General features: G+C 51.1%; 3 protein-coding genes across 3 annotated transcripts; 2 read left to right on the forward strand and 1 right to left on the reverse strand.

Moving 5' to 3' along the window:
* Positions 1–39: 39 nt before the first annotated feature.
* Positions 40–9,984, forward strand: CSUI_005062 (skip snw domain-containing protein). The gene is made up of 12 exons (XM_068065242.1): positions 40–953; positions 1,718–2,258; positions 2,885–3,061; positions 3,769–3,930; positions 4,571–4,721; positions 5,203–5,330; positions 5,845–6,017; positions 6,896–7,043; positions 7,490–7,630; positions 8,223–8,341; positions 8,799–8,877; positions 9,244–9,984. The coding sequence occupies exons 1-12, from the start codon at positions 937–939 to the stop codon at positions 9,298–9,300; spliced, it is 1,893 nt and encodes a 630-aa protein (XP_067922790.1). The 5' UTR covers positions 40–936; the 3' UTR covers positions 9,301–9,984.
* Positions 9,985–10,224: 240 nt separating this feature from the next.
* Positions 10,225–11,743, reverse strand: CSUI_005063 (ubiquitin related modifier protein). Its single transcript, XM_068065243.1, has one exon. It carries the CDS (start codon positions 11,096–11,098, stop codon positions 10,496–10,498), a length of 603 nt encoding a protein of 200 aa, XP_067922791.1. The 5' UTR covers positions 11,099–11,743; the 3' UTR covers positions 10,225–10,495.
* Positions 11,744–16,150: 4,407 nt separating this feature from the next.
* On the forward strand, positions 16,151–21,151 carry CSUI_005064 (uncharacterized protein; the record flags this gene model as incomplete). The annotated part of the gene is made up of 5 exons (XM_068065244.1): positions 16,151–16,580; positions 16,803–17,233; positions 18,022–18,164; positions 18,531–19,354; positions 20,017–21,151. 5 exons carry the CDS (start codon positions 16,151–16,153, stop codon positions 21,048–21,050), a joined length of 2,862 nt encoding a protein of 953 aa, XP_067922792.1. The 3' UTR covers positions 21,051–21,151.
* Between the last annotated feature and the right edge of the window lie 3,109 nt (positions 21,152–24,260).

The raw sequence follows: 24,260 nt of genomic DNA on the forward strand, positions 1-24,260 counted from the left end.
TCTCGCGGGAATTCAAGCAAGTTTCCGGCGTTCCGTCCTACTTCGTCTCTAGAGAAACTCTACCTTCCGGGGTTGTCTGCCTACACGTCCTCGGCCGCTCAGTCCCCGTGTCATCCTTGCGGGACTTGCTTCTTTGGCAGTGCTTCCGTTTTTGGTTCTCCTTTCAGTTTTTGTCATGGGTGTCTCCTAAGGAGGTTTTACTTCTCTTTGTCGTCTAGTTCCTGTTGCTTTTTCTTTACTTTACACTTTTTCCCATCTTTTGCTGTCCTCTGTTGTTTTACGGTCGTATCACTGGAGGACGAAGACGCGTGTCTGTATTCTTTTGTTCCCGCATGCTTTGTGCTCTTGGCATTCTTCGCCATCCTTCTTTCTTCCCTCCTTCTCCACAACCCATTAGAGAGGGGGGTCGTCACATAGGTACGGGTGCCCCTGCATACCTACTTTACCTTGTGGTGCAATTCGCCTTCTCTGGAGTAAGGCAGGGGCGCTGAGATCACCGTCTTTTTTCGGTATTCGATTCAGAAAGCCACTGAGAGCCGCGCGGTCGGTCTGTCTGCATCCAATAGCCCTAGGAAGCTCGATAAAGTGTCTGTTTCTTTTTGTTCTGTCTTCTCCTCTGCGACTTTCTGCTCTCCTCCCCGTCGGTCTCTCACTTCTTCGTTTTTCTTGTTATCTTTCCGCTTTCTTCGTCATCTTCCTCTCAAAGAAACACGGAATTTATTAGGAGAGCTATCAGCGCTCAATGCTTCGGTTTACATTCTCAAGGCTCGACCCTTCTCAGTCCTGAACACGCCGGTTCCCGCTCTTCAGAAAAGGACCTTGCTGTCTCTTCTTGTCCTTCGTCCTCCTCTTCCTTTCCTTCTTCCGATCTTTCTGTTTCCTTCGTCTGCCCTGACATGTTTCTTTTAATCCAGCTCCTCCATTCCTCGTACCGAAATGACAGACTTTCTCAGGTAAAATTAGACACCATCACAAGCTGTATACAGTCGTACTCTGTATGGTCGATCTATGTCTAGTTATCTCTACGTAAGTCTTCTATCAAGATGCGTGTATATGCGTTACATGATCTGACGACAGAAAGGACTGTTTGAAATACATCCGTACATTCATGTCTGTGTAGCTATCGGTACGTCTTCCTTTCTGTACGTTTGTACACACCCAGCCGTGTATCTTAAGCCAGACCAAGTAAGGAAGTCTCCAGTTCGCTTTTCAGAGTTCTTTCACAGGTCGTCATCTGTCAGAGCGTGCAGAGCATGCGTCTACTTGCGACCTTCCAGAGAGGCTGGTTACTACCTCCCTTCATCGGTTTCGGAGTTACGGCTTTCTCGTTCTGTAGAAAACGCACAGAGACCAGAGGTGGACTAAGAGGGATGTCTTTTGATCGTCGGTACCTGTAAATAGGTATCTCTCAAGTGACATCATCTGTATATGTTCTCCATGTGCATACGTGGCTTCAGTTTTTCTCTCTCCGTCTTTCTCTCATTTACCATTCCTCTACACATACCTCTCTTGATGTAAGCTTCTCATTATGACATTTGTCTTGAGTTCGATTCTGTGCTACTCCCCCTTCTCGTGAAATGAGAAGGAACTTTATTTCAAGTCTTTGCTCAATTCTAGCGTGTCTCTTCTCTATATCAGTGACACAGGTCTTTTCTCTCAATTCTCTTGTCTCTTCATTCTTCTCCACTGTCGTGTTCCTTCCCTCTTCTTTTTCTAGACGTCTTCCTGCTCCCACTTCATCACACTCTCAGATCTCCTCTTCCTCGACTGATAGCACCGGTGCCTCCAGTCATGGACGAGAGGATCTTACCGTCGCAGATGCTAGCCTAGGGTCCTATGCCCTGACGTCTTCTATCGCGTCTTTATACTCATCACGAGAAAGAAGAGCTCATTTGAAGGAAGACAGCAATGAATCTTTTAGCGGGCGAAAAGGAGCTGCAACAGCAGCAGGAGGGGGGAGAGGAGGGGGGAGTTCAGCAGGCGACAAAATGGAAATAGTAAGGACGGGGGCATTGTATGGACGTGGCAATGCTGGAGCTGTAGCAGCTTTAGCATCTTCAGTTTCTCAGGAAAGGCAGATGATGAATTCACGAGGTCTGGGATTAGGTGATGGAAGAGGGAGAAGAGAGGGAGGTCCACCGCCTTATGGACGAAGACAGGGATTCATCCCCAGAACCGAAGAAGATTTTGGGGGTGGGGGTGCTTTCCCTGAGATACCTGTTGCTCAATATCCTCTTGGTCTTGGAAAGAAGAAGACGGTGAGCGATTCAACGTCGTAGAAATCAACTTCATTTCTCTTCTGTTTCTTTTCTTCGATCTGCTATTAGTCTACACGTGGGTGGAGATCATTCGTTCTTGTCGCTCGCTGATAACGACTGTTTCTTGTTCATGTGTCCATACACAATAGACGTGTGGAGGGATCGTTTTTTCTTACGAAAAGGGAGAAGCCTGTCAGTCGGATCGAATGCCTGTAGTTTTGTTTCCCTTCCCTTCTCCCTTTGTCGTCCTCTTTGTATATTCACATTTTTCTCATGTAGTACTTCCTTTGTTTTCAGCCGTCTTCTATCTCAGGTAGTCCCTTCTTCAATGACGGAACGCCTCCGCTTTTTACGTCGGAGATCTTCGTATATAAGCCGAAGACGCTGTGAAACCTCCTACTTACGTAGTTCTCTTCGTCCTCATTCGCCACACCAGACGCGTCTTCCTCTCTTCTTCGTTTCTCATTCATTTTCTTCCGCCTAACCTTTGTTACGATCAGCCGATCTATCATCTCCATTCCGTGCCTACAAAACACTTTTCAGACCTTGTCCATGCAAACCTCTGTATGTTGTGATCCCCGCCATCCATCTGCGTCTCTCGGATGTCTTCGCCGCTCTCTTCGCAGGGAATGCCGTCGACAGTCGCTCTGCAACTTGGAGCAGATGGAAAGCTTGCTTATGATGTGATTATCAAGCAAAACTCCGATAAGAAAATGATCTATTCTACGCCTGAAGCTGCTGAAGGTATTGACGATAATAAAGTTGTTGTCTCGACATCTTCCGGAATTCAAGTGGTTAAACGGGTAAGTCGTTCTCTTTATGTGACCAGTGAGTTAGCGGAGACAGAAGGCAAGTCGACCATGAAGGAGAGAGGAACGTATGATGGATACTATAAACCACCGGTTTCACTCGGAATGACTTTCCACACCGCATAGTAGGCTAAGACATGCAAAGAATCATATTTTGTTCAGCCACTGGTTCACCGTCAACTACCCTGTTTCGACTTCGTACCGACTGTTTTATTTTGTACTATACTACAGGGGTAGTCTGTCTTCGTGTCTTCTTTGATTTTTCAAGAGCACACGAGATATCTGGAAGAAGATCGAGATAGCGGAATTGTATCATGCGCAAGTGTTTTCTTTCAGAAGGAGGTGTCTACACGTACGAGGAGCAGAACAAGGACAGTTGCACATTCAGATAGGTTTCATAGAGCGCTTCTTCATTTCGAGTTCTTCTCCCCCCCTGCATTCGTAGACTGGTCTCACTTCTGGTCATTCGGTTGCAGTGCTGCATTTCTTTTCAACGTCTTGTTTGTTTCTCTGTTGATCCCGGAAAGATACCATGCACGACTGACTGATCACCGATTGTCTTCACCCCGTTTGTCTTCTTTTGAGTAGAGAGAATGTTTCTTTTCTCAAGAGAAGAATCAGATACAACATATGTCTCTTCTGTGAGATCAGGAACAAGTAATCAACGAAGAGGACGTTCTGTCTTTTCTCGTTTTATTTAGGTTGGGAATGCGATGCCAAGTGTAGAAGAAGAACAAAAGGAACTTGAAAGGACAAAGGCAGCCTTACAAGCGGCTTTAGAGAAGAAGCTTGGAGCTAGTCAAGTCAAAAAGGCCTGCGACCGGGGTGCAGTGGAGTTCTATAGGTATACTCCTGCGCAACAGGTGAGTAGCGGAGGTTCTTCGTGGCTGTTCTGTGAGAGAAGCGTGGGTGTCTGTGAGGAGCTAGTGAGAGTCTTGGGAGGTAGAGAGAGAAGGAGAGAGGAGCTGAGGTGACGACAGAGAGCGAAGGAAAGGAAGATAGAGAAGAAAGAGAGCTGTATGTCAGTGGAATGCAGCTAGTGCTAAAGCAGATGCCGTGCAGGATGTTTTAGACGACGACGTTTATACATACTGTCCGCGTCTGTTTCTCACTCGTATCTCCTCTACATGCCTAGTTTCCGATGGCTGGCGATGCGTATAGAACGACCTATCTATCTATCTATCTATTTATATGAATAGATATTGATATGGAGATAGCTATAGACGGTAGACGTATATGATCCTGAATAGAGATATCACATAACTGCGTGCTTTCTTTGAGGAAAACGTCTCTCAGAGAAACGCCTATCTATCCTCTTTGGAAAAGGCCATTCGTAGAATGCAGTTGCTTCGTCGAGCCCCCATTTGGAAGAAGAATACTGGAGAAATGTGCCCGCTTTCCCGTTGTACTGTAGTTACTCATCATAAAAGAACGCGACTTGGTTGGTGGATCTACCTGTCTCTTCTTCTTTTCCTCTCCCCCGTCTTCTCTTCTTCTTTTCAGGATGCAGGCCATAACAGCGGATGTGCTCAGCGCGTCTTAAGAGTAGAGGACATGCAAATTGATCCTCTGAACCCTCCGAAGTTTCGACATAAGAGAGTTCCTGCTGCTGGGAGTGGCAGTCCCCCTCCTCCGGTCTTGCATTCGCCTACAAGTAAGACCAAATGAATGATTACCCGAGGAAAAAGACAAGCGGTGAAAGAGAAGGAAGATAGATAGATCTAGCGCTCAGGAGTTTCTTGATCCAAAGATGAGAGCACTGTATCTGAGAGAAGAGAGAAGAGAACAGGAAGGAGGAGATAGATACATCACTTGGCTTCTCTGTCTGTTCTCCTCTGCTGAGGGGAATTATTCACTCACTCACACATTCACTCTCTCTTACCTGTTTGGTCGTGAGTGTATTGCCATCTATCACCTCTGTCCGTCTACCCATCCGCGTTCCTGCGTTCTTTGAGATGGCACCTTCTTTGCGTACTCTCTTTTCTTTTTTCTAGAAGCCTCTCAACTTGTTTCTAGAGTTCGTTTTTTTCTTGCCCTCCCGCTTGCTCTCCATAGCGACAGCATGGCCGGTCATACGCATGCACGTCAACAGACTCACGCTTCTGCTGCCAGTTCTTTGTGGACCTATTCCTCAGGGAAGTTGACTCAGCAAGATCAAGCAGAGTGGAAGATTCCTCCAAGTATTTCGAACTGGAAGAATCAGAAAGGTTATACAATTCCTCTTGATAAAAGGCTTCAAGCAGATGGGAGAAATCTTCAAGATGTAAGATGATACACTCTTGTCTTGACATCTGAAAGTGCTTCTCCACGTTGAGCTGAAAAGAGCTAGCTCTCTGTACATGGCGGTTGTATTAGGGATACCTTCGGATGTGTATATCCATTCAGATGAGAGTCTCTCCGTGTTCACAGAAAAAGATTCCGGGGTTTGGAACATTTCCATTGTTCTTTCTTATCTCGCATGAATCGACTTATTTCCCATCATGATTCCAGTGTACATGCACCCCTCGCCCGTCACTCTTGATACGTTTGCTACCACGACTGTAACTTGTTAGGGAGATGAGAGGAACCTTTCAGAGTCTACCGTTGAAGACATTTTTAAAGAAAGTAATGACATTTGCTGAGTCGGTTGGTTCTTCGACAATCATCCCGTGCCGCTTTATCTTCTCTTTTGTCTCTTCTCGTGAAGACGAGATAAACGTATTCGTGTGGTGTACGTACAGGAAAAATGTACAACAACATACTCTGTTCTTTTCTTCTTGTTCACTGTCCTTGTGCAGGTCTCTATCAACGATAAGTTTGCAAGCTTATCTGAAGCTTTGTACATCGCTGAACGTCAAGCAAGAGAAGAGATTCGACTACGTAATGAAATAAAAAAACAGAAGAAAATCCGCGAAGAAGAGATGCGAGAACAGCAACTTCGTCTTCTTGCCGCTCAGGCTAGAGCAGAGAGGTACACACATCCATTCGTACCTCCTCCTAGTTGCTTTTTGTGTTTTGTTCTCTTCGTTCTGTTTCCTTTCTCTTCTTGGTTTCTTCTGTTTTCTTGTTATTTACAGGGTGATTTTTTTTTTCTTTCTTTTATGTGGAACTCTCACGTTAATTCATGTGCAGGTGAAGGCGTTTGCCGCGCACTCGTTTCAGAGTCAGTCGTGGAGTCCCCTGTACCAGGTGGTATTTGCCTCTCGTGTGTGGCTACACCCCTCTCTGCCTCGTCGTTTACTATCCAGAAATAGGTAGATCTACCTGTGGAGTTGTTTGTGCCTTTACATAAACTGTGTTCTTTCACTTAAAAAGGTGTAAGCGTTTACATGTAGGACATCGATGAAGGGTTTACTCCGACTCCAATTTCTCTTTCTCTCTGAGAAACTTTTCTTCATTCAGATATCGTACGTATGTACCACTGCCAGAAAAATGGATACGTTTTCGGGGAAGAATGTATCGATCCATCCGTTGTTCTTATACAGACAAAGGATGGACACTTGCAGATTCAAATTTCTACACATACATATGTAGACATGTACATCATGTCTTCGTGCCTAGATTCCGCATCACGTAATACATATGCTCCCTTTGCCTATCTGCCTGTTCTCTTTTCCTTCTCTTTCGATCTTCGCTTTTCTTCTTTGGAGAGTTGTCTACGTCAGTCTTGTCTCTCCTGTGAGAAAGCATGTGAGGTTGAGGGAGATGGATCGATCCATCGAATCTCTCTCCTTGAAACGTTCGTTTGTCTTCGCAAAGTGTCAACCGACAAGCTATGGTCGGCGTCTTCTTTGTAGGACTCTACACACTGTGACGTGGTGTATGTGTATGTACACTGCATGGCGACAGGTCTAACATTCTCCAGCAGCAACAACAGAAGAAAGCCGCAGGCGGGGACGGTGCAAATGTTAATCCTGAGGAAGAAGAAGAAAAGAGAAAGCGAGATGCACTTGTCAGAGAACGACAGAGAGAAATTGAGAGAGAAATGCGGCTGGAAGTAAGGAGTCACGACCTTCTTCTTCATTTTCTTTTATCCTGGGTTTCTCCGCTTGGCCAGTACGTCAGATCTATGCCCATCTATCTCTGTCTACCGCTACCTACATGTGTCTTCATCTTTGTTTTTTTCCTACATCTATATCTCTCTGCATCTACCTCTGTCTACATGCACGCGTATCTGCTGATCCGTAGCCACCCGTCCAGCTGTGTTCTCGTTTTCGACTGACGCACGACTTCTGCATTCAGGTGTAAGATTTTCTTCATTCTCCTCTTCTCTTTCACTCAAGATATACGTACGTGTGAGCATACATATGTATACATATATGCATGCATGCAGTTAAATATATATATGCGTGCAGTTACTTCCCGTCTGCTTGCGGGGTGAGTTTGGGTCGAGGTAAGGATTATTGCTGTTGAGATTTATTTCTGCGGATTGTATTGTTTCAGAGAAATAAGCGAGGAAGGAATGACGAAGATCGCGATGTTAGCGAGCGTGTTGCTCTAGGGCTACCCCCGACTAAAAAGGCTGGGGGAGGAGATGCTGTCTTCGATACGAGGCTTTTCAACCAGTCTGCTGGTGTTGATTCTGTAAGATTCCTCTTCTCTCCTTCTACACACGCACATACGCTCGGTCTGGTTCGTCTCGATCTCTACATCCACATATATGTGAATGTTTATCAAATATATGCAGTCACACTCAGTGGCTACCCAGTACGGGATTCGTGCTGCCGCCGTACATATATATATATATCTATATGTACACCGTGCATATTTACTGGAGTCAGTACATGCATTTACGTTTTCTTTACGAGACGTACCCACCTGGCACACACAGATACACATATATATATATATAGTATATAAGTTCAAGTGTAGTGCGGTGCTAGGGCTTGTCTATAGATATCTAGAAGGACGATTGAATACATTCGTCTCTTTTCTCACGTCTCATCAGGACAAGCCAGTCTGAAAGAGTAAAACGAGAGAGTGTCTCTAGGTACCGCCTCCCCCCGGGGGACCGTCGCGCCACGCGTACACATTTCCCATCCGCGCATCTCTACGTATATTCATACGTCGTGTGTATAGGGAGAAGAGGTGAAGTTGTATTACGGCACGCTTCAACGTAAAATTTGTCTCCTCATGTGTTGGCTGTGTCTCCTTCTTCGTGTGTTTGTGCGCAAAGGGGTTTGATGGAGGAAATGATGACGCTTACAATCTCTATGATAAGCCACTCTTCTCAGCAAGAGAGAATACAGCGGCTATCTATCACTTCTCACGGGAACGTCTTCTTAATGCGGTTGGGTAAGCTGTGTCAAATAAGAAGTCGTGCAAACTACCTCGTCACTTTCTTGGCTTCGAAGGTTTCTTCCACCTACTTCTCTATAGTTGTATGTTGATGACAAGCATATAGAATAGATGTGTACTTCCTTCCTTCAATCTGCTTATGGACGTGCTTACACATCCACAAAGAACTACCGGTCTACGTAACTATCTGTCTATTTATCTACCGATTATCTGTCTAGATAGGATAGCGCCGCGGGGCTTATCGACGTGGTGAAATTTTTTCGTTGCTTCGTTCCGTGTTCATTCAGACTTTCCATGCAATTAAGGAATGTGGAGCACGTGCCGATGTTTATACCACTCCCTCCAGGTTCATTGTTGCTATCGTCTTTCTTGGTTAGCGAGCATTTCTGTTTTGGGACGAGAAGGATAGGATAGGCTTCTTTTTTCCTCCTCTTCTCCTCTCTTTTTTTTTCAGCAACACTAGTGAAGTTCCTTCCTTTGCAGGGGCTGATCGGAGCACCTACACACGTACGGCTCCTGTGGAATTTGAGAAAGTGAGTTGTCGGTTATCAGCTTTCTTTTGGTTCCTAAGAAACGGAATGACTTCTTCGTTTGCTATTGGCTCTTACGCAAGCTTTCTAAACTTTCCTGGGTCAGGTATTCTCCTCATGGGGAGACTGGACTGGGGCTCTCTCTCTCTGTGTACAGATATGCGCATTTCTTGTCCCACAATAGATATGTATGTATATCCCTCCATGCACCCACGTTCTACCGCATGGCAAAATCTCAACTCATAGGAGATTCTGTTTGACGGGGAGAGCAGGCCCTGGCGGTCGTTTGACGTCGTCTTTGTAAAAGGATTGTGGCTGAGGATTTACTGTTGGTTTGTTCGTTTGTTTTACTTCTTTCTGTCTTCGCAGGATATCTCAGATCCATTTGGTCTTGATAATTTACTTTCCGAGGCGAAGAAGCAGTGAAGTGAGTGTAGGCGTGCATGGTTCCACCGTCTTTTTTCTTTGTCTTCTATTGTAGGTCTTCTCTCACTTTGAGGCTTCTTTTCTATCAAGATCAGGTAGCGACAGCTGGTGATGTTCTATGTGGAGTACCGTGCCATCATTCCTTTTCTCCTCTCGTGGCTTTAATCTCATTAGTGTGATGGTGAAAAAGACAGAGGGGTGGTGTGAGTGGTGAACTGCTGTGAACATTCTGAAAGGCAAAGAGAGACTGGTATCTGTAGAAAAATGACTGCCCTAAGTCAAGGAGACTCTGTTCTGTCATTTGCTGGCACAATGAATCGGAGGGTCTTATTGACTGATGGAAGTTTCCGGGAAAGCGGTTATCAAGAGGTACTGCGGAAAAGCTGCATGATGAAGATTCCTGATGGTGTGTCCATCTCGAGTCAGAGCGCTGGCTCAGGTGGTGTCTGTCGCCTGTGGGTTTTTTCCTGAGGTACCCGAAAACTCAAGCCTGGACGCTTTGCGCGTGCCTAGGGAGAAGGACACATTGTGTAGAGATATGCGTAGTCTCTTTCTTTCGAGGATGAAGTTTCTTTTTCTCCGTACTAGTAAAAAGCGTTCACTAGCACACCAGCTGCCTAGAGACATGGATATCTATCATCCTGAACAAAAACTTCCTGGACTCTACGCCTACGTACATGTACCTCTAGAATGTGTTTCTTCCCTCTGCCTTGAGGAACAGGGGATTGAAAGGTGTCCGGAGGGTCCCGTACAATGCTCGAAGGTGTAATCAGCCACACAAGCAGCTCTGCATCCCGTGGAGAACACCCTCTCCGTCACATAGCTAAGGAGAGACTATTGAGGGCTTGGACCTCATGTGTTTGTTACACGCGGGAATGATAGAACTATAGAAACGATGGAGTCATCACAGCGAGAGGCATCACATTGGGCTTCTTCGGGCGACAAGAATGTAGAGCCAAGCATGAAATTCTGATCTGGTGTGTTCCACTGTACCAAATCAAAGGAAGGCTCACTAACACAGCTGCCTTAGCATCCAGTTTCTGCCTTACATAAAAGTACATATGTACATCATCAACGTTCGACGTACACATTGTCCAATGACCATAAAAAGAGGAAAACATAGTGTTAAACTGGTAGAGAAAAACAACTCGAATACTGCAATGATCTTCGTGTTGAAAGAGCAGAGGGTGTGACCTCATCCTCCATGGAGAGTTGATATAAACGTCACGCACGCTCCTTCGGGGACGGGAGCTTCCATACCCCCGTCGACCTCAGCGTCGACATCGTTAACAAGTGATAAAACACCCGGTCGGATGCGCATTGGAGCGAGAGAACCGGATGTCAGAAGATCTAGTGAAAATACAGACTCCCGGCTGTCATTGCCGGTGCCGTTATGGTTCGACGACACGGCTACCTCACTTCCCTGCGATCCTGCAGATGAACGTGCACTGTGGGCGGCGTCTGTCGGCCCGCCTGCACTCTTCGCGACTCGAGGCTCGTACCCCTCTGCAAACAGTTCTGGTCTTTCTGTGATGATGTACGCGCTGAGGAAGGAGACTAACTGATACAACTTAACAGGCTGTTGCGATGCCTTCTCTCGAGAGGCTTCGTCGGGACAAGATTCGGTAGCAGTTGGCAGCGGCTTTTTTTGCGGCACGAACGTCAGCCGAAGGGTCTTCTTCTTCGTGGACGTCAGTTGTTCTAAGCCGCCGCAAAATTCCACAGTGACATGAAAACCTGCTGTACACGTCCCCTCACCTGCACCAGCCGAGGAAGCCGAAGGGGGGAAGGGCGCCATGTCAGTTCGCAACGGTTGACTGAAAGGGTATTTCTGTTTCGATTACCACAGGATGTAAGCCTTTTTGATTTATGCTGGGCACGCACCGGGGTGTCACCGTTACGAAGAGAGACCACCACTTAATGAAAGAACTGTCGCGTACCCCCCCTCAGCCCATCGGTGTTTACTTCAAGACAATTCAGCAGGGAGTTCACGAACACTCCGGGCTTTCCGAAACCTTTGTACACTGACAGGAGTCCACTCCGTTCCACGAAAACAAGCGCCGGCACTACTGAAGGCGCGCCAGAGGAAAGAAAAAGCGATGTTTACAACTGCTTGAGTCCTTGTAGTTTCTCTTTGGAGAAAGCAAAGCATGGACGGGATGGCTGGGCTCCCGCAGAATGCTCAGTTTCGTAATCAGCGCATGCAAACAACGAAACCGTATCTGAATGCCGTTTGTTTGCCGTCAGAGGGAATCTATATCTGCCCCAGTCCTACTTGAGAACGACCGTGTAGACAGAAGAATCACAGCAGTTACATTCCAGCAGTAAACCCAGGGGCTTTATCTGATCGAAATTTTCCCCTAAAGCGATACTCACAGATGGGCATAGCCCCCAAGGCTGGGCAGGTGGGATCGCGTAGCGCTACACCGACAGCCTAGTGTCGCGTTGGTCATGTGGTTACTTGCGTGTTCCGCAATTCATCACCTTGCAGTTAAGCTGCAAGATTCCACTACCTACAGGCAACGAAGTTTGTAGCAAACCAACTCGTCAGTGCAACAGTACCAAACTGTGGGCTTCCTTTGACACGTAAACAATGTTTGATGCTGGGGTTTGGAACGCTGTGACTGCATTTTACTTGAAGGAGGACGACATCGGTACCAGAGCCCCTATACGATGGACAGCTACAGGTGTTGCAGCCGGAGTTGGGCATGAAGTTACGCTAATATATACTCTGGATTTTTCACCTGGATACTGTAGCCACATCGTGCTTTCCCGGTTGCCCGTAGACTATCTTCACTGTACGGCCGACGCATGGGCTGACTCGCGCTATGTGCAACTGGTTTGAAGCTTATCGACGGTCACGGTTCCCCGGGAAAAGCACCATTTCTCATCTTGTGCCCACCTAGGTGTGTGGAGAGCCTCCTGTAGAAAAAGCCCGCTTGGAGCATGTCTTCTCTCGTAACTCCAGTCGGGAGTGTGAACCTGCGTGAAGTCCGCAACTTCAAGAAGCCATTGGTAAAATGCTGAGTGAGTCACAGCCAACAACTATAGCGTCTGCTGTTCCTTCTTCACGTCCCGGGCATGCTTTTTCTAGAAGACCGTCACTGACGCCGAGCTCTGCATGCCTCAGAAACTGATGGAGGTACTCATCATAGACGAAGGATCCGCCAACGCGGATGGATAGCTGCTCTTGAAAAAAAGCAGTACGAAACGAATCGGGGGGTTCAAAGAAACTCGCCTATGGAATGCTGTTCTTTCGGAGCTTCTTGAGTGGAAGCGCTGAGACACAAGGTTTCACTCTGTCCCGGTAAGACGCCGGGGTGATGGCTTTTGGACTGCTTTATTTTACACCGAGTTTCCCTTTTTCCGTGCTGACCACAGTTTTATCCCTTTCTCTTTCCCTTCGGACTTTACTTGATCGGAACTTCTATTGGTGACAAGAGTTGATGAGGCACGCTCAACCTGCGTGCTGAGAGGTGCCTAGACTGGCCCTGCGGTTTCCTGACTTCATGACTGGGAACCTCGTGCGACTAGCTGAGCAGGTGCTTTCATATAGAGGTGGCGGCTCTGTTGCTATTTCCGCTCCTGCGTGGTCATTCCTGTACTCGCTGCAGATATCAGGTGTGCGGCAGCGAATACCGCGATAACGCCACCAAGGATGACCTCCGAAGCCCGGCTCGACTGTTTCTTGTACGCTAGATCGCTTTTGTCGGTCACCGCTTGCGAAGGGAGTGGCGCGTGTAGGAAGTCTGGGAGAAGAGTCCATGAGCGTCGCCGCTGGTGCGAATCGCCGGGGACCGCAGGGGCATACAAACGTGAAGGGGTGGCTCTTTCCCGCTGAAGCATAATACAGCTAAATAGCGGGACACTTGCCTACGACTCTCCGTTATTTTGACTCCGCCTGCGGACGTGTGGGAGAATTTCTGAGCTCCCAGTCGCACTCCTTCAACAAATCCTGGTCACAGGCCGCCGCGCAGCTCCTCTGTCCTGCAAGGTTCACGGTCGGAATCAGTAGCTGTAGGATGAAGAAAGCGAAGTGTTTGACCTCTCACCGCAAAAAGCCCTATCCAACGCAGGCTTAAGAAGCCTTGCCTTGGGCGTCTCCATTACCACTAGACGGGTCCAGGTATGGATGGCACAGAAGTAGCGAGAGGCTCGAGCGGCCTCACAGACGCCCCGCCAGATGGTGGGGACCAGGAGAGCTGTTTCGTTTCTGGGGAAGACGAGCGTGGACTACTCATGGAGGATGACAGACCGCGCAGGGACTGCGGGGGACAGACGCCTCCAGCAGAGCCGGACGAACGGACTCACTGTCTGGACCCCACCGAGTTTGCAGCTTCACCATCCTGGCGACCGCGGACTGGGAACCGCGAGGGAAAAGACTCCGAGGAAGAGGGCCAAACAGACGAGGCTGCTGTCGTTGCCAGCACAGCCATCAGCTTGGACCCGCGGGCGGCGTTCAGTTCAGGCGAATCAAGAACGCCAGTAAGCCCACTGCACCTTTCTGTTTGCTGTGTGACCTTTTGACTACCTTTCTTTGCTCCCCGCGGCAGGTTCTCGTAGTGTCTCCATGAGTGCAGGGTTGTCCGCAATGGTTTCCAAGCATACAGGTGCCGGTTCGATGAGCCCGACGGTTCTGAGCCTAGAGTAGTGCAGCCGAAAGGCGGACACCCCGCAGAAGAAAGGGAATTTCGGGGGATGACACCTGCAGGCGCGACGGAGTTCTATCCGACGCGGTAATGCTGCAGCCGTCACCAAGCTCTGCCAGAAGTGCTGAGTAGCGCAGTATTTTCGTGAACACGAGAAAACTGCTGTCACACTTTCCTCCATGTCAGCAACTCGCAAGCAGTAGGAGCTCCCGATGCCTAGTCGTATGTGCAGGCGTGTTAAGGACCGGTTGTCTGCAGCAACGGCGAAACCGACTAATCAGCTGAAAACAATGTGTTTGCCACAGAATCTGTCAACCAGCGACTCCGCGATTAAAAGCTCGTCCACATCCCCTCAGGAAGAAGACGTTTCACCACCTTCTGCGCAGCAACTCTCGCGACGTCGCTTCGCCGTAGGGTCCGTAGCTCTTTCTTCTGGGTGCGACCCGCCACAACAACAAGCGCCGGAGCTCCTTCGCACGCCAATCCAGATAAAGGACTACGCGCATGGTCAGCATGTGAACCTGTCGCACTGCCCTGTCTACCCGAAGCCCGGCGAACTCGGAGGAGAATACTCAGCATGTGGCAGCTTAGCCTCATCGTCTCCGCAGCCTCTGAGGAGACTGGCCTCAGACCCTCGACATCCCATCTCTCTGGAGGAATACTTTTTTCCCGAAAAAATCCACCTAGATAAGGTTCCTGAGTGTTCCGCGGTGGCAAGTAGGTCCCAGATACTCGCCTCTCGATCAGCCCTAGATCAGAGCCCGCGAAGCTTCCTGGCCGGGGATAGCAGAGACCAGGGACACGGAAGCTCGCACAACCACCCGGAAGCGTCGGAAAAAAACCGAGCTGTCTATGGATTGACTCGGGCAGATGGAATGTCTGGCATCGCTGCCGGAGCAGGCTGGCCCTCAGACTCTGTTGACTGCAGTGCGTGCCACCCCACAGGCGTTCTGCAGACGCAAGAACCGCCGGGCTGGGCACAAAATGAGAAAGCTGAAGAAAAAACACACACTCACAAGGAGTACCTCGACACCGGGTATGGACATGCAAGCTTTCGTCAAGAGAATGCAATCGCTACAGTTGGACCTTCGCGCCCGGACCCTTTGCCCCCGAATTCACTGCTACCAGGGTCATCTCCGAACTACGGTACCCTGCAGCGACAGCAGCCTACACAGGGGTTCACGGCAACAGCAGCTTTGGATGTCTTGAAACGATCAGAAAAGAAGGAGGAAGGTTCCCACGAGCACTCGCGTGAATTTCAAGCCGGAACGGATCTGCTACAGAGACGAAACAGCGTCAGCGTGGAGATTGTCGGTCCTGGATTTGACACACACTCTAAGGAGTCCTCGCCACGGTCGGATCGGAGGGATTCAAGAGCGGGCCTTTCTTCTCAAATCCACAACTGTGCCACTACGGAAAAGGCAAGGGCCGTCCGCCCCACCCACCAGACGTCCCCGTCAGCACGCCACGACAGTGTTGCTGCGTCCCTTCATTGCAAAGGCCACAGTCGAGCAGAAAGCGGGGACTCGTTTGCTCAGCAGCCACCGCAGCGCTTGCACTTGCGCGACCGACTACACCTGCCAACCTTGCTTGTGTGTCGATCACCCGTCGCTCAGCGTGCAAACTCTAGGTCCTCACTCCTCCCCGTGAGCCCGTGGCGTGTCCTCGCAGTGCCTTCCCGTGTCACTAAAATCCGAGTAGCTGGCGCCGTTGCTTCTGGGGGCACTGATCGGCCTGCCCGCTACCGACGCAGAGGGCGAGGGAGTCATGTGAGGAAATCGAGCCTGAGGCGAAGCTCATCGGGGGGGCAAAGCGTAAGATGGCAAGGTCGTCGACAGGACGAGCTGAGTTGTGCCAATAAGGCAGAACGAGTCACATGCGAAAGAGGTGCGTCTGTCAGTCCGGCGCAACGTCGTAGGAGTCGGTATCGGCGCCCAGGTAGCTCGCCTGGCCTGTCTGCAGGGTCTAAGGATTGCTACTCCAGTGACGCTTCTCCTGCCCCCTCCCGAGGGGACCGGAAAGCTCACCAGGGTGCTTCACGCGGAACGGCCTACGTGCGTGGGCACGGCGAGACCACAAGGCCCCGGAGCGGCGGTGTCTCTGTTGTGGCTACTCCGACTGCTAGTTGTCCGCGATGCAGCTTTCAGCTGGTGGATTCTTCGGGAGAAGAACGGAAACCGAGCGGCGGCTCTGCCAACGACATGAAGGCAAATGAGTTTTCCAAAGAGGCACTCGAGAAAGTACCCCAGAGAGACTTAGTTAGCGTGCCATCACCGTTTCCACCGCTGCCTCCAGGACAGTCGAGCTTCAGCGCAGAACGTCTCCCTACTGCGGCCCAAGACAGTTTCGGACAATCTCACGGACACTGCTGGTTCTGCCGCGTTGATACCCGTGATGAGAAAAATCCACCATATGGCTCGTCGGCCGATATCCTCTTTAAGAAGTATGTCCGGCAAGTGGAGAGGCTCGAAAGAAAACAGGAAGCCTTGATAACCGACACCCAGCCTGAGGTGGAGCGGCTTCAGCTGATGGTGACCAAGAGCACCCGACTGGTTTACTTCCTCATCATCGTGAATATCGCCGTACTTCTGCTGTGCTTCTTTTTTGCCCTCTTCCCTATCCATTTGACAGGTACGCGTTTCTTCTTGCTTTGCGCAGACAGTGCACGAGTGGTCTCTTCCGGGTGACACGGTTTTCGGATAGACCGTTCGGACTGCTTCAGCAGCCAGCCGAAGTGCGGTTCTCTGGAACAGGTGCCCTTCAGAGCTCCGATCTGGGGTGTTCGTTCTTAGGTTTGACCAGAGAGCTTACTCTGGATTGGGAGATGCTGCTTCTCTTGTGGTCTTCGCTCAGGAGTGCCTGCCGAGTCTCCTGAAAATGCAGCGATCGCTGACACTCCACCAATAGACGATCTTCCAGTGCGGGCATACCCCATGACTCCTCCTTCCTCTCCACAGCCTTTTCTCTCTAGTGTCTCTCCACGACACGCGACAAAGAAGACAGAGCAGCAGGCGAGCTCGATGTCTTCTGCCCACCGGGGTCTTACGGAGCGCAGTAGCACCCAGCCCAAACAGCCCCTGGGGAAGCCTGGATACCCCTTGGGTTACCGTTCTTCTGAGAAGCGCCAACAAACAAGCGCTTCTCAAGGACAGCCCCGGTACTTGGAAGCTCAGCACCTGGCACCGGCGCCTGCCTCGGCCCCCACAGTCTTTGCTCCGCTGCCACAACTCTGGAGGTTGCCTGTTGAGGCGTTCAAAGATCTAGCTATTATTCTCAAGATCAAGGTTCGATAAGATTTTCCCAGCCAACCACTGCTGAAATGCTCATAGCTTTGTCTCTCTTCTCGGGTGAAGCCGCGCACTTGCAGCAAACCGCAGTGTGTGTGTTACAAGGCACATGAGACAGATATATCTGAATGATTGCACGCCCACCTTGTCAATACAGTCGCACGGGCCTTCATGTTTAGCCTACGCGAGTGCTTGCTGTCTCAACTAAAGAACTGTTACTCAACATGACCGCACCGAAAACCGTTTTTCCGAACTGCAGGGATAAGTGTATGTGTGGGTGTGGAGAAAGAAGTTTTGCGTGTCACAATCAATTCGACAGCGTCGACAACCATGCCACAAGAAGCTTTTTCTTTCTGGTCGGGTGAAGTGAAAGCCGCGAGAACGCAGTCCGCCGCGGACTCCGAAGGTAGCTGATAGCTTGGGCAAAGTCCCCCGTCTCCATATGCCTCCAGAGTATCCACGACACGTCCCCAGCGACCCAGCTGTACGATGTCATTGCCAGTGGCTGTTGGAGTGCAGTCAGTGATTACCTACCCCGGGAGAACAACGGCATAGCGGCCAAATGGTTTTGGCCGTCTGTGTGTTCGTATCCGTCCCCCTTCGGTAGGTCGGTCACTGTTCGAGGGTAGGCTTTGTGCCGACCAGATCTGCCGCTGGTGGTTCTTTCTTTGAAGGAAAGTCAGAAAGGACTGGCGCGTATCTACCCACTTATTACACGTGACAGGAGACGTGCCTAGCGGCCCAGCACCCTCTGGTCTATGTTTGCGTGTCATTCTCTGTAACAGGCCGACTCCAGCAAGCAGCAGGCTGCCTCAACAAAGCTGTTGACCTCTGCCGCGGCAGAGGAAGAAGCATACCCCCACAAACTTCAGACCGGCGAAACCAAGTTCAAGAAAAAGATAACCTTCCACACGGGAGAAACCTTAGAGTTGACAAGTGGTGAGGTCTCAGGCCGATGCTTTTACGGGGCCTCAGTCGAGAGCGTTTTCCCAACCGCTAGCACAAGGGTTTTCCGCGCTCTTCTGCATCGTACTTCAAAGTCCGTTGAAGTTCACGAAGTTTGTTAGCGTGTGCTGAGCAAATCACAGCAGCCGTTGTCAAAGGATACTTTTTCACTTTCTGTTGTACGGTGCATTTCTTGCTGCGAGTGAAACTTTATACTGGAAAGCCAGTTCGGGGCGGTGTCGTTTTGCTCGCCCTTCTAATCTAATGCTGCCCATTGGCCAGCGGAGCACCAGAACGGCATAGCAAGATCACACACACACACCTACGGTTTTGCCTGTCTCGTGTTCAGCTCGGCATGTTGCTGGGGAAAGAACATGTACCATCTGTTCCAGCAAACGCCCCTGTCAATGCGCTCAGGATCCGCAATTCTATACGGCGCTAACAGCACCCTGATCCAACAATGGGATTTCGAAAACGAAGATACGGACCCTTTTGTGGGAATGGTGAACGCCGATGGAGGGCGCACACTCGAGAAGCATTACAGGGATTCTTCCGAAGAGTTAGAGAGAGAGTACCGCGATGACGTGTTTACCCAGCGATCTGTTGAGAGCGGCACCAGACAGCAACTGGACAGCGGGGCTGTGAGCGAGCAGTTCGCGAGTTTTTCCCCGACAAGTGCAGGTCCTCGCGGCGCTGCCTCATCCTTGGTGAATGGCTCGAGTTCCGAGGCAGTGGAAAGAGTAACTGCGGACAATGTTCCGGATGCAGAGCTGACAGGCGAGTCGGCCCGAGGAGACGGGACAGCGGTCCACGGCGCACGAGCTCTTGTAACCTCAGCAAGACAGTATCAACAACCGATGAAGCTCTCAAGACGTGAAGGCAAAACTGCACTAGCGGGGCTCGAAGCAGGCAGCAACGACCCCTCGTCGCTGAGCGTCCGGGACAAGCCGATAGCGACAGCAGACGCAGAAGAGGAAACGAAGACGAAAACCAAGGCGAGTGAGGCTGGTCCTCCGCCCGAAATACCAAACAAGCAAGAGGCGACGGTGGCCACCGCTACAGACTGGGAAGTGCGGACTAGCACACCGACCAGAGGGCGTCGGTTGATGGCTGCAGCCGTAATGGGTCTTGCGAACGCGTTCGACCAATTCGCCCGTCTCGGAGGAGCCCTCTGTGAGTTCACTAAGAGAGCCGGTCGCTTTGCTTGCGTAGATCCGCCGTTCGCACGCTTTCCTCACGTGCCCAAGGACTTGCCGAGAATTGCTGCGTCCAACCCAGTCGGCGTACGCAGTGTTTCTTAGAACATCCGTAAGGGCGCACGCGCACAAGACCTGACTTTAGTCGTACTTTGAGATCAGATTTGGAACTCTTGCAATCTTCTTCTGGGCCACCAGCTGGTATCTTCGGGGCAAGTAACCGACACGCCAGGCGTCTCTTGGAGATCAGCAGGCCCGCTGACTGGTGGGACACAACTAGGGAAGTCCCTGGCGCAGCCAGTGAGTTCTGCATGTTCCCACATACCTAGCTCGCGAGACAGCCTTGGCAACTAAGCTGTGGTCCAGACTACCGCGATTGTACCTGAAAACTGTGGAAATGTTTCAGCTCTCATTCCGTTAACTGAAAACTGTGGAAAAGCTTCAGCTAATCATTCCGTGTGCGCAACAGTCACTGTGGTTTCTTTCATGCGCCCTCGTCATTGGGTTGTAGCACCGTGTCGTGGATAAGAGGAAGTGCGCACGCTTCGTCGTGCCCGCTGTAGCCCATCCTCCCTTTCCTTGCGTGGCCTTGCAGTCGAAGTAGTGGCGTTTTTCCCCATTCTCTTTCTGTTGCTGCAGTGAGCCCAGCCGTGTCGATGGCTCAAACGCTCGATGTCGCGGGCGCGTTGTTGGCGAACCCGCAGTCAGCTTCGGCGGCGCTCGGCGGAACAGGCCTTCCGCCCTACATGTCCCCCACAGGATTCGGAATATCAGGGGCTGGAGCAGTCCCATACGGAGCGTACGGAGCACCAGTCCAAGGCCCCGTAACCGCGGGGATTGTGGCGAATAGTCCTCGTGCGCCCATGGCTGTGAACACGGGGATTCCAGTTTCCTCTCTCGGCCCAGCTACCGTTGCCGTAGCACCACAACAATTGTACACATCGTCAAGCACTTTGTCAGCTCCTCAGCAGGTCTACTATTATACTGGAGGCGCTCCAGGATCCGCGTATCTCACAGCCTCAACCCAACTGGACCCGACACTCCTGACCTACTCCCCTCTACTAGGAGGGGGCCTTGGTGGAGGGCCATACAACGCTGTTACGGTATCTACGAACAGTGATGGGCCACTCTATGTTATTGCCCGTGGGCAGGAGAATGATCCTACTCAAGGCCTTACGGATGCAGGTCAAAGTCCTGCACATGGTGCTGTTTCTCTGAGCACGTCGCTTGGCGCCCCTTTAAGGCGCTTGGAGGGGTTACCGAGCATTCGAGGAACCAGAGGCTTGGATAGTTCCGAGGGTGTCACGTCCAGAGAGGTGCAAGCCGCCTCTCCTGCCCCAATGATTCGGCGGTCCGGCTTAGGCAAGCTGAAAGCTCCGGTAGACGCCAGAGCAAATGAAAACGCAGTTCGTTCTTCATCAGAGCCAGCGACATTCTCGAAACCTGAGTTGGCAAGCTGCCAACGAGATTCCGGACAGAAAATGTCTGGAGAGGGTTGCAGATCACTCCTAGGTATCTCGCACGATGAATCAATGCCCACCAGTAATGCCAACTTCGCCAGACAGCATGCTGGAGTAATTCACCAAGGGACCGCGGCATATGTGGCTTCTGACGCTCGTGGGCCCCCCGGAAACAAAGTGGCCGGTACCAGCACTATTTGCCATCCGGACTGATGGGTGCTCCAAACAAAAATAGAACACACGATTTTTGTTTTCCCGAGCGCAGCTGGTTCAAGGTGTACGTTCTTTGGCACGCGCTGTGGTACTCTGTAGCTTTCTCCCACAAGGTGCCTCGTGCAGGATTACAGCGGAGCTCGAAGCGCCATTGATACCGACGGTGGGGACCTCTTAAGTGTGTACTTGTGAAAGATCTGAGCACTCTGGGGAGACTAGGCAGTATTGTTGCCTCCGCCGTCTCCACCAAGTGATTCTTGTCTGGCACTACTGGATCGAGTTTTCCCTCCCCGCTGCGACTGTCAAACTCCCGCACGGCACACAACTCAGACCAACTGCGCAGTGTCCTATCAGGACAGGTAGCCTGCTCCGTTGTCGTAGCTCAGCGGGGATGACCACGTGTATGTACCTCGACCCAGCGAAATGCGCAGAGCTCAAGAAAATATAGCATCTATCCGTCGGCTGCGCGCCGCGGAGCACGAATTGGAAGGAGCCTCACTGAGGTTGCGGTGGGCCCGCGTGAATCCAAGAGCCGCAGGTGAGCGGAAAAGCCAGGAAGCCTTCTGTCGTCCGTCGACTATACACCGCTAACCCAGATAGCATACTGCGCTTGTGAGGTCAAAGGTTGCAGCGCTGACACGAGAGTGCAGCCGTTTCCCGCATATCTTCTTTCTGCGTGCTGGTGGCGTTGCTCGACGGCAGAGTAGCACTGCGACGACAAGGACACGTTTTTCCTTGAAATGAGTGACTCCAAGGCCCTGAGCATGTTTAGTGCCAGGCTTCCTGAGTGGGGGCTCTGGTGCAGTGCAGCCACATGAGGTAGTTATACCTCCCCCCAAGGTAATCCTTCAGTGGTTGCTCAAACCTTAACGTCCACTCTAGCTACCCCTCACCAGGCGTTGAGGTGGGCATGCTCCCCAGGATCTGAATGGCAGCGTTACTAGTGCACAGTGTTGGCTTGCTCAGTGCCCAGCGATTTGGAAAATGGCAGTGCTACTCACGACGATAAAGCCTTGTGAATTTCGTTAGGTGGAGATAGTAGGAGATTCAGCACCCGCTCTGGAACCTTACCCTGGCCGCGCTGGCGGTAGCGACAGGACATTCGAAGTGAAATAATGGACGCCAGTGCATGTTAGGAGATTCATTGCTATCCCCCCGCTCGTTCTGCCACCCAGGCCGCGTTGGAGGCTCACATCCAGTCTGCAGTCCGTCTGTAGGTGTCGCAATTGCTCTTTACTACATACTACCATGTGAAGGCCCGGTTCCGCATAAAAGCAGACAGCCTAGGCACAAGCACCATTGTCCGACACATACTCATTGCCTTTTCTGAACTGTTTTTAGTTAGACCCTTCGAGGGTGGGTCTGCAGTTCGTCGCAGAGCCACCGGAACCCTGTCGACCGAAGGCGGTGTTCCCAGATCACCTGTCGCAGTGTGCATGCAGAGCGTACGGCTACGGAGGATTCGAGACAAAGACCGAACGACTACCAGGCTCTCTCTCCAAGAGCTGTCGGCGAGCTCTCCCCGTCCAACACCGGGGGTCCTAAACTACAACTTGTCTCTTGCAAGCAATAGTCATCGAAAAACGAGATTGCGTATCCGTCAAGTCCCGCTCATGAAAAAAAAAAGTCCTCAGACTATTTGATGCCCGTTGGAGATTGCGGGGCTCTTCTCTCGCAGTCAAATACCGCTGGCTCTCTCAACGAGAGGCGCGGCAAGCATGCTCAAGGGGGGGGAGCCATCACAATTTAATGACGTGCATTCGGACTGACTTCGACCGGGCGTAGCTGAAGGTGGCTACAGATGCCCAAGGGAGAAGATGCCTTAGGATTTCGCCCTAAGGGCTTCGGTTTCTGTTTCCAAAACACAGGCCTGCGTAGACTCGAGGCTGCAAAGACCAGCCTGCGACCAGGCGAGCGGTATCCCCGGCACCTCTAACAGCACAATCAATGATCTCCATTTGAGGCCCACGGACCATCTTCAGTCATGAGTTGCTGAGCTAGAGCATAGGCTGCTGTCGTCTTATTGTAGTGGTACCCTGATCGTGATGCACTGCGTACTCTATTGAAAGGGTGTATTAGGTTGAAGCGTCTCCACTCAATGCTGGAGAGCGCAGTCTAAGCAGCGCTGGAGGCAGCCGGGCTGACAGAGAGACGAATTCCGCGAAACCTCTAAAGGCGAGCCGGTGGACAGCCTGCAGGGGCCCGGCCGAGCAACAGGGGATCCCGGCCCGAGTTCGCGAACCGCAACGAAAAAAGTTCACAGCTTGAAGGCGCTGCAGTTCCCTTGCAATGGTGGTCTACCAAGTGACTGACTGCAGCCTTCTTGCTGGGGCCCGGAACTAACCGGTCCTCGAGGTACGATCCTAACCAGACGGCAAGAACCCATAGCCGGAGAGGCGGGCCACACACAGCCAAACTCATCCTTAGTTTCGAAACACGGCGAAGCACATGCCCCAAAGCGGCCACACCGGCAATTGCTGGAGCGGAGCAGTCGTAACCTGGCACTACGCAACGTGCACCCCTCAGCGACACGAAAGCCTTCTTGCAGCACGCTCCGCACTAGCAAAAATGACATCACCGGAGTTACAACATGAGCCGCCCTTTCAAGCCGAGCGTCACCATTCTCGGTCCGGCCGGCTGCTGTGTCCCGCTCTAGTACCTGTGAAAGTCTTTGGCCATTGCAGCAGCAAGACTACTACTTGCTTGTGGCCGTGATCAAGGAATCCCGAGCGCTTTCCCTTGGGCCGGGCCGCCCTCGGTACGCACGCACTCACAAGAGGTAATCAGTGGGAACGGGATCGTTTAAAGACGCCTGCTAGGATACTGCAGGGCCGTGGTTCTTGCCGAATGGTGTCTCCTGCCAACGAATCGTGGCCTGATGGGAGCCATTCCTGGACCGGCGCGCCAGCCCCACGAAAGTTACATCGGCCGTCTCCAGCAGCAACAAACGACGAGCCGCTCCATGCAGAGGCCATAGCTTACCGGCTTACGCACTCGGATACGAATGAAAACACGCGAAACAGAAGCGAATGACACTTGACAATGTCGAGCAGTAACGTAACATTTCGTCCTGCATTTTAACGGGTGGCATGACCGGACACATGAATGCAAAAGCGTCAGGTACTTGTAAGCTAGCTGGGATGCTACAGCGTCGGACATTCATCACTCGCAGGAACAACCAGCCGTGGCGCGCACACCCCCTCCCCTACT

Source organism: Cystoisospora suis (genome assembly GCF_002600585.1).
Source record: "Cystoisospora suis strain Wien I chromosome Unknown contig_2419, whole genome shotgun sequence".
NCBI classification, from domain to species: Eukaryota; Apicomplexa; class Conoidasida; order Eucoccidiorida; family Sarcocystidae; genus Cystoisospora; species Cystoisospora suis.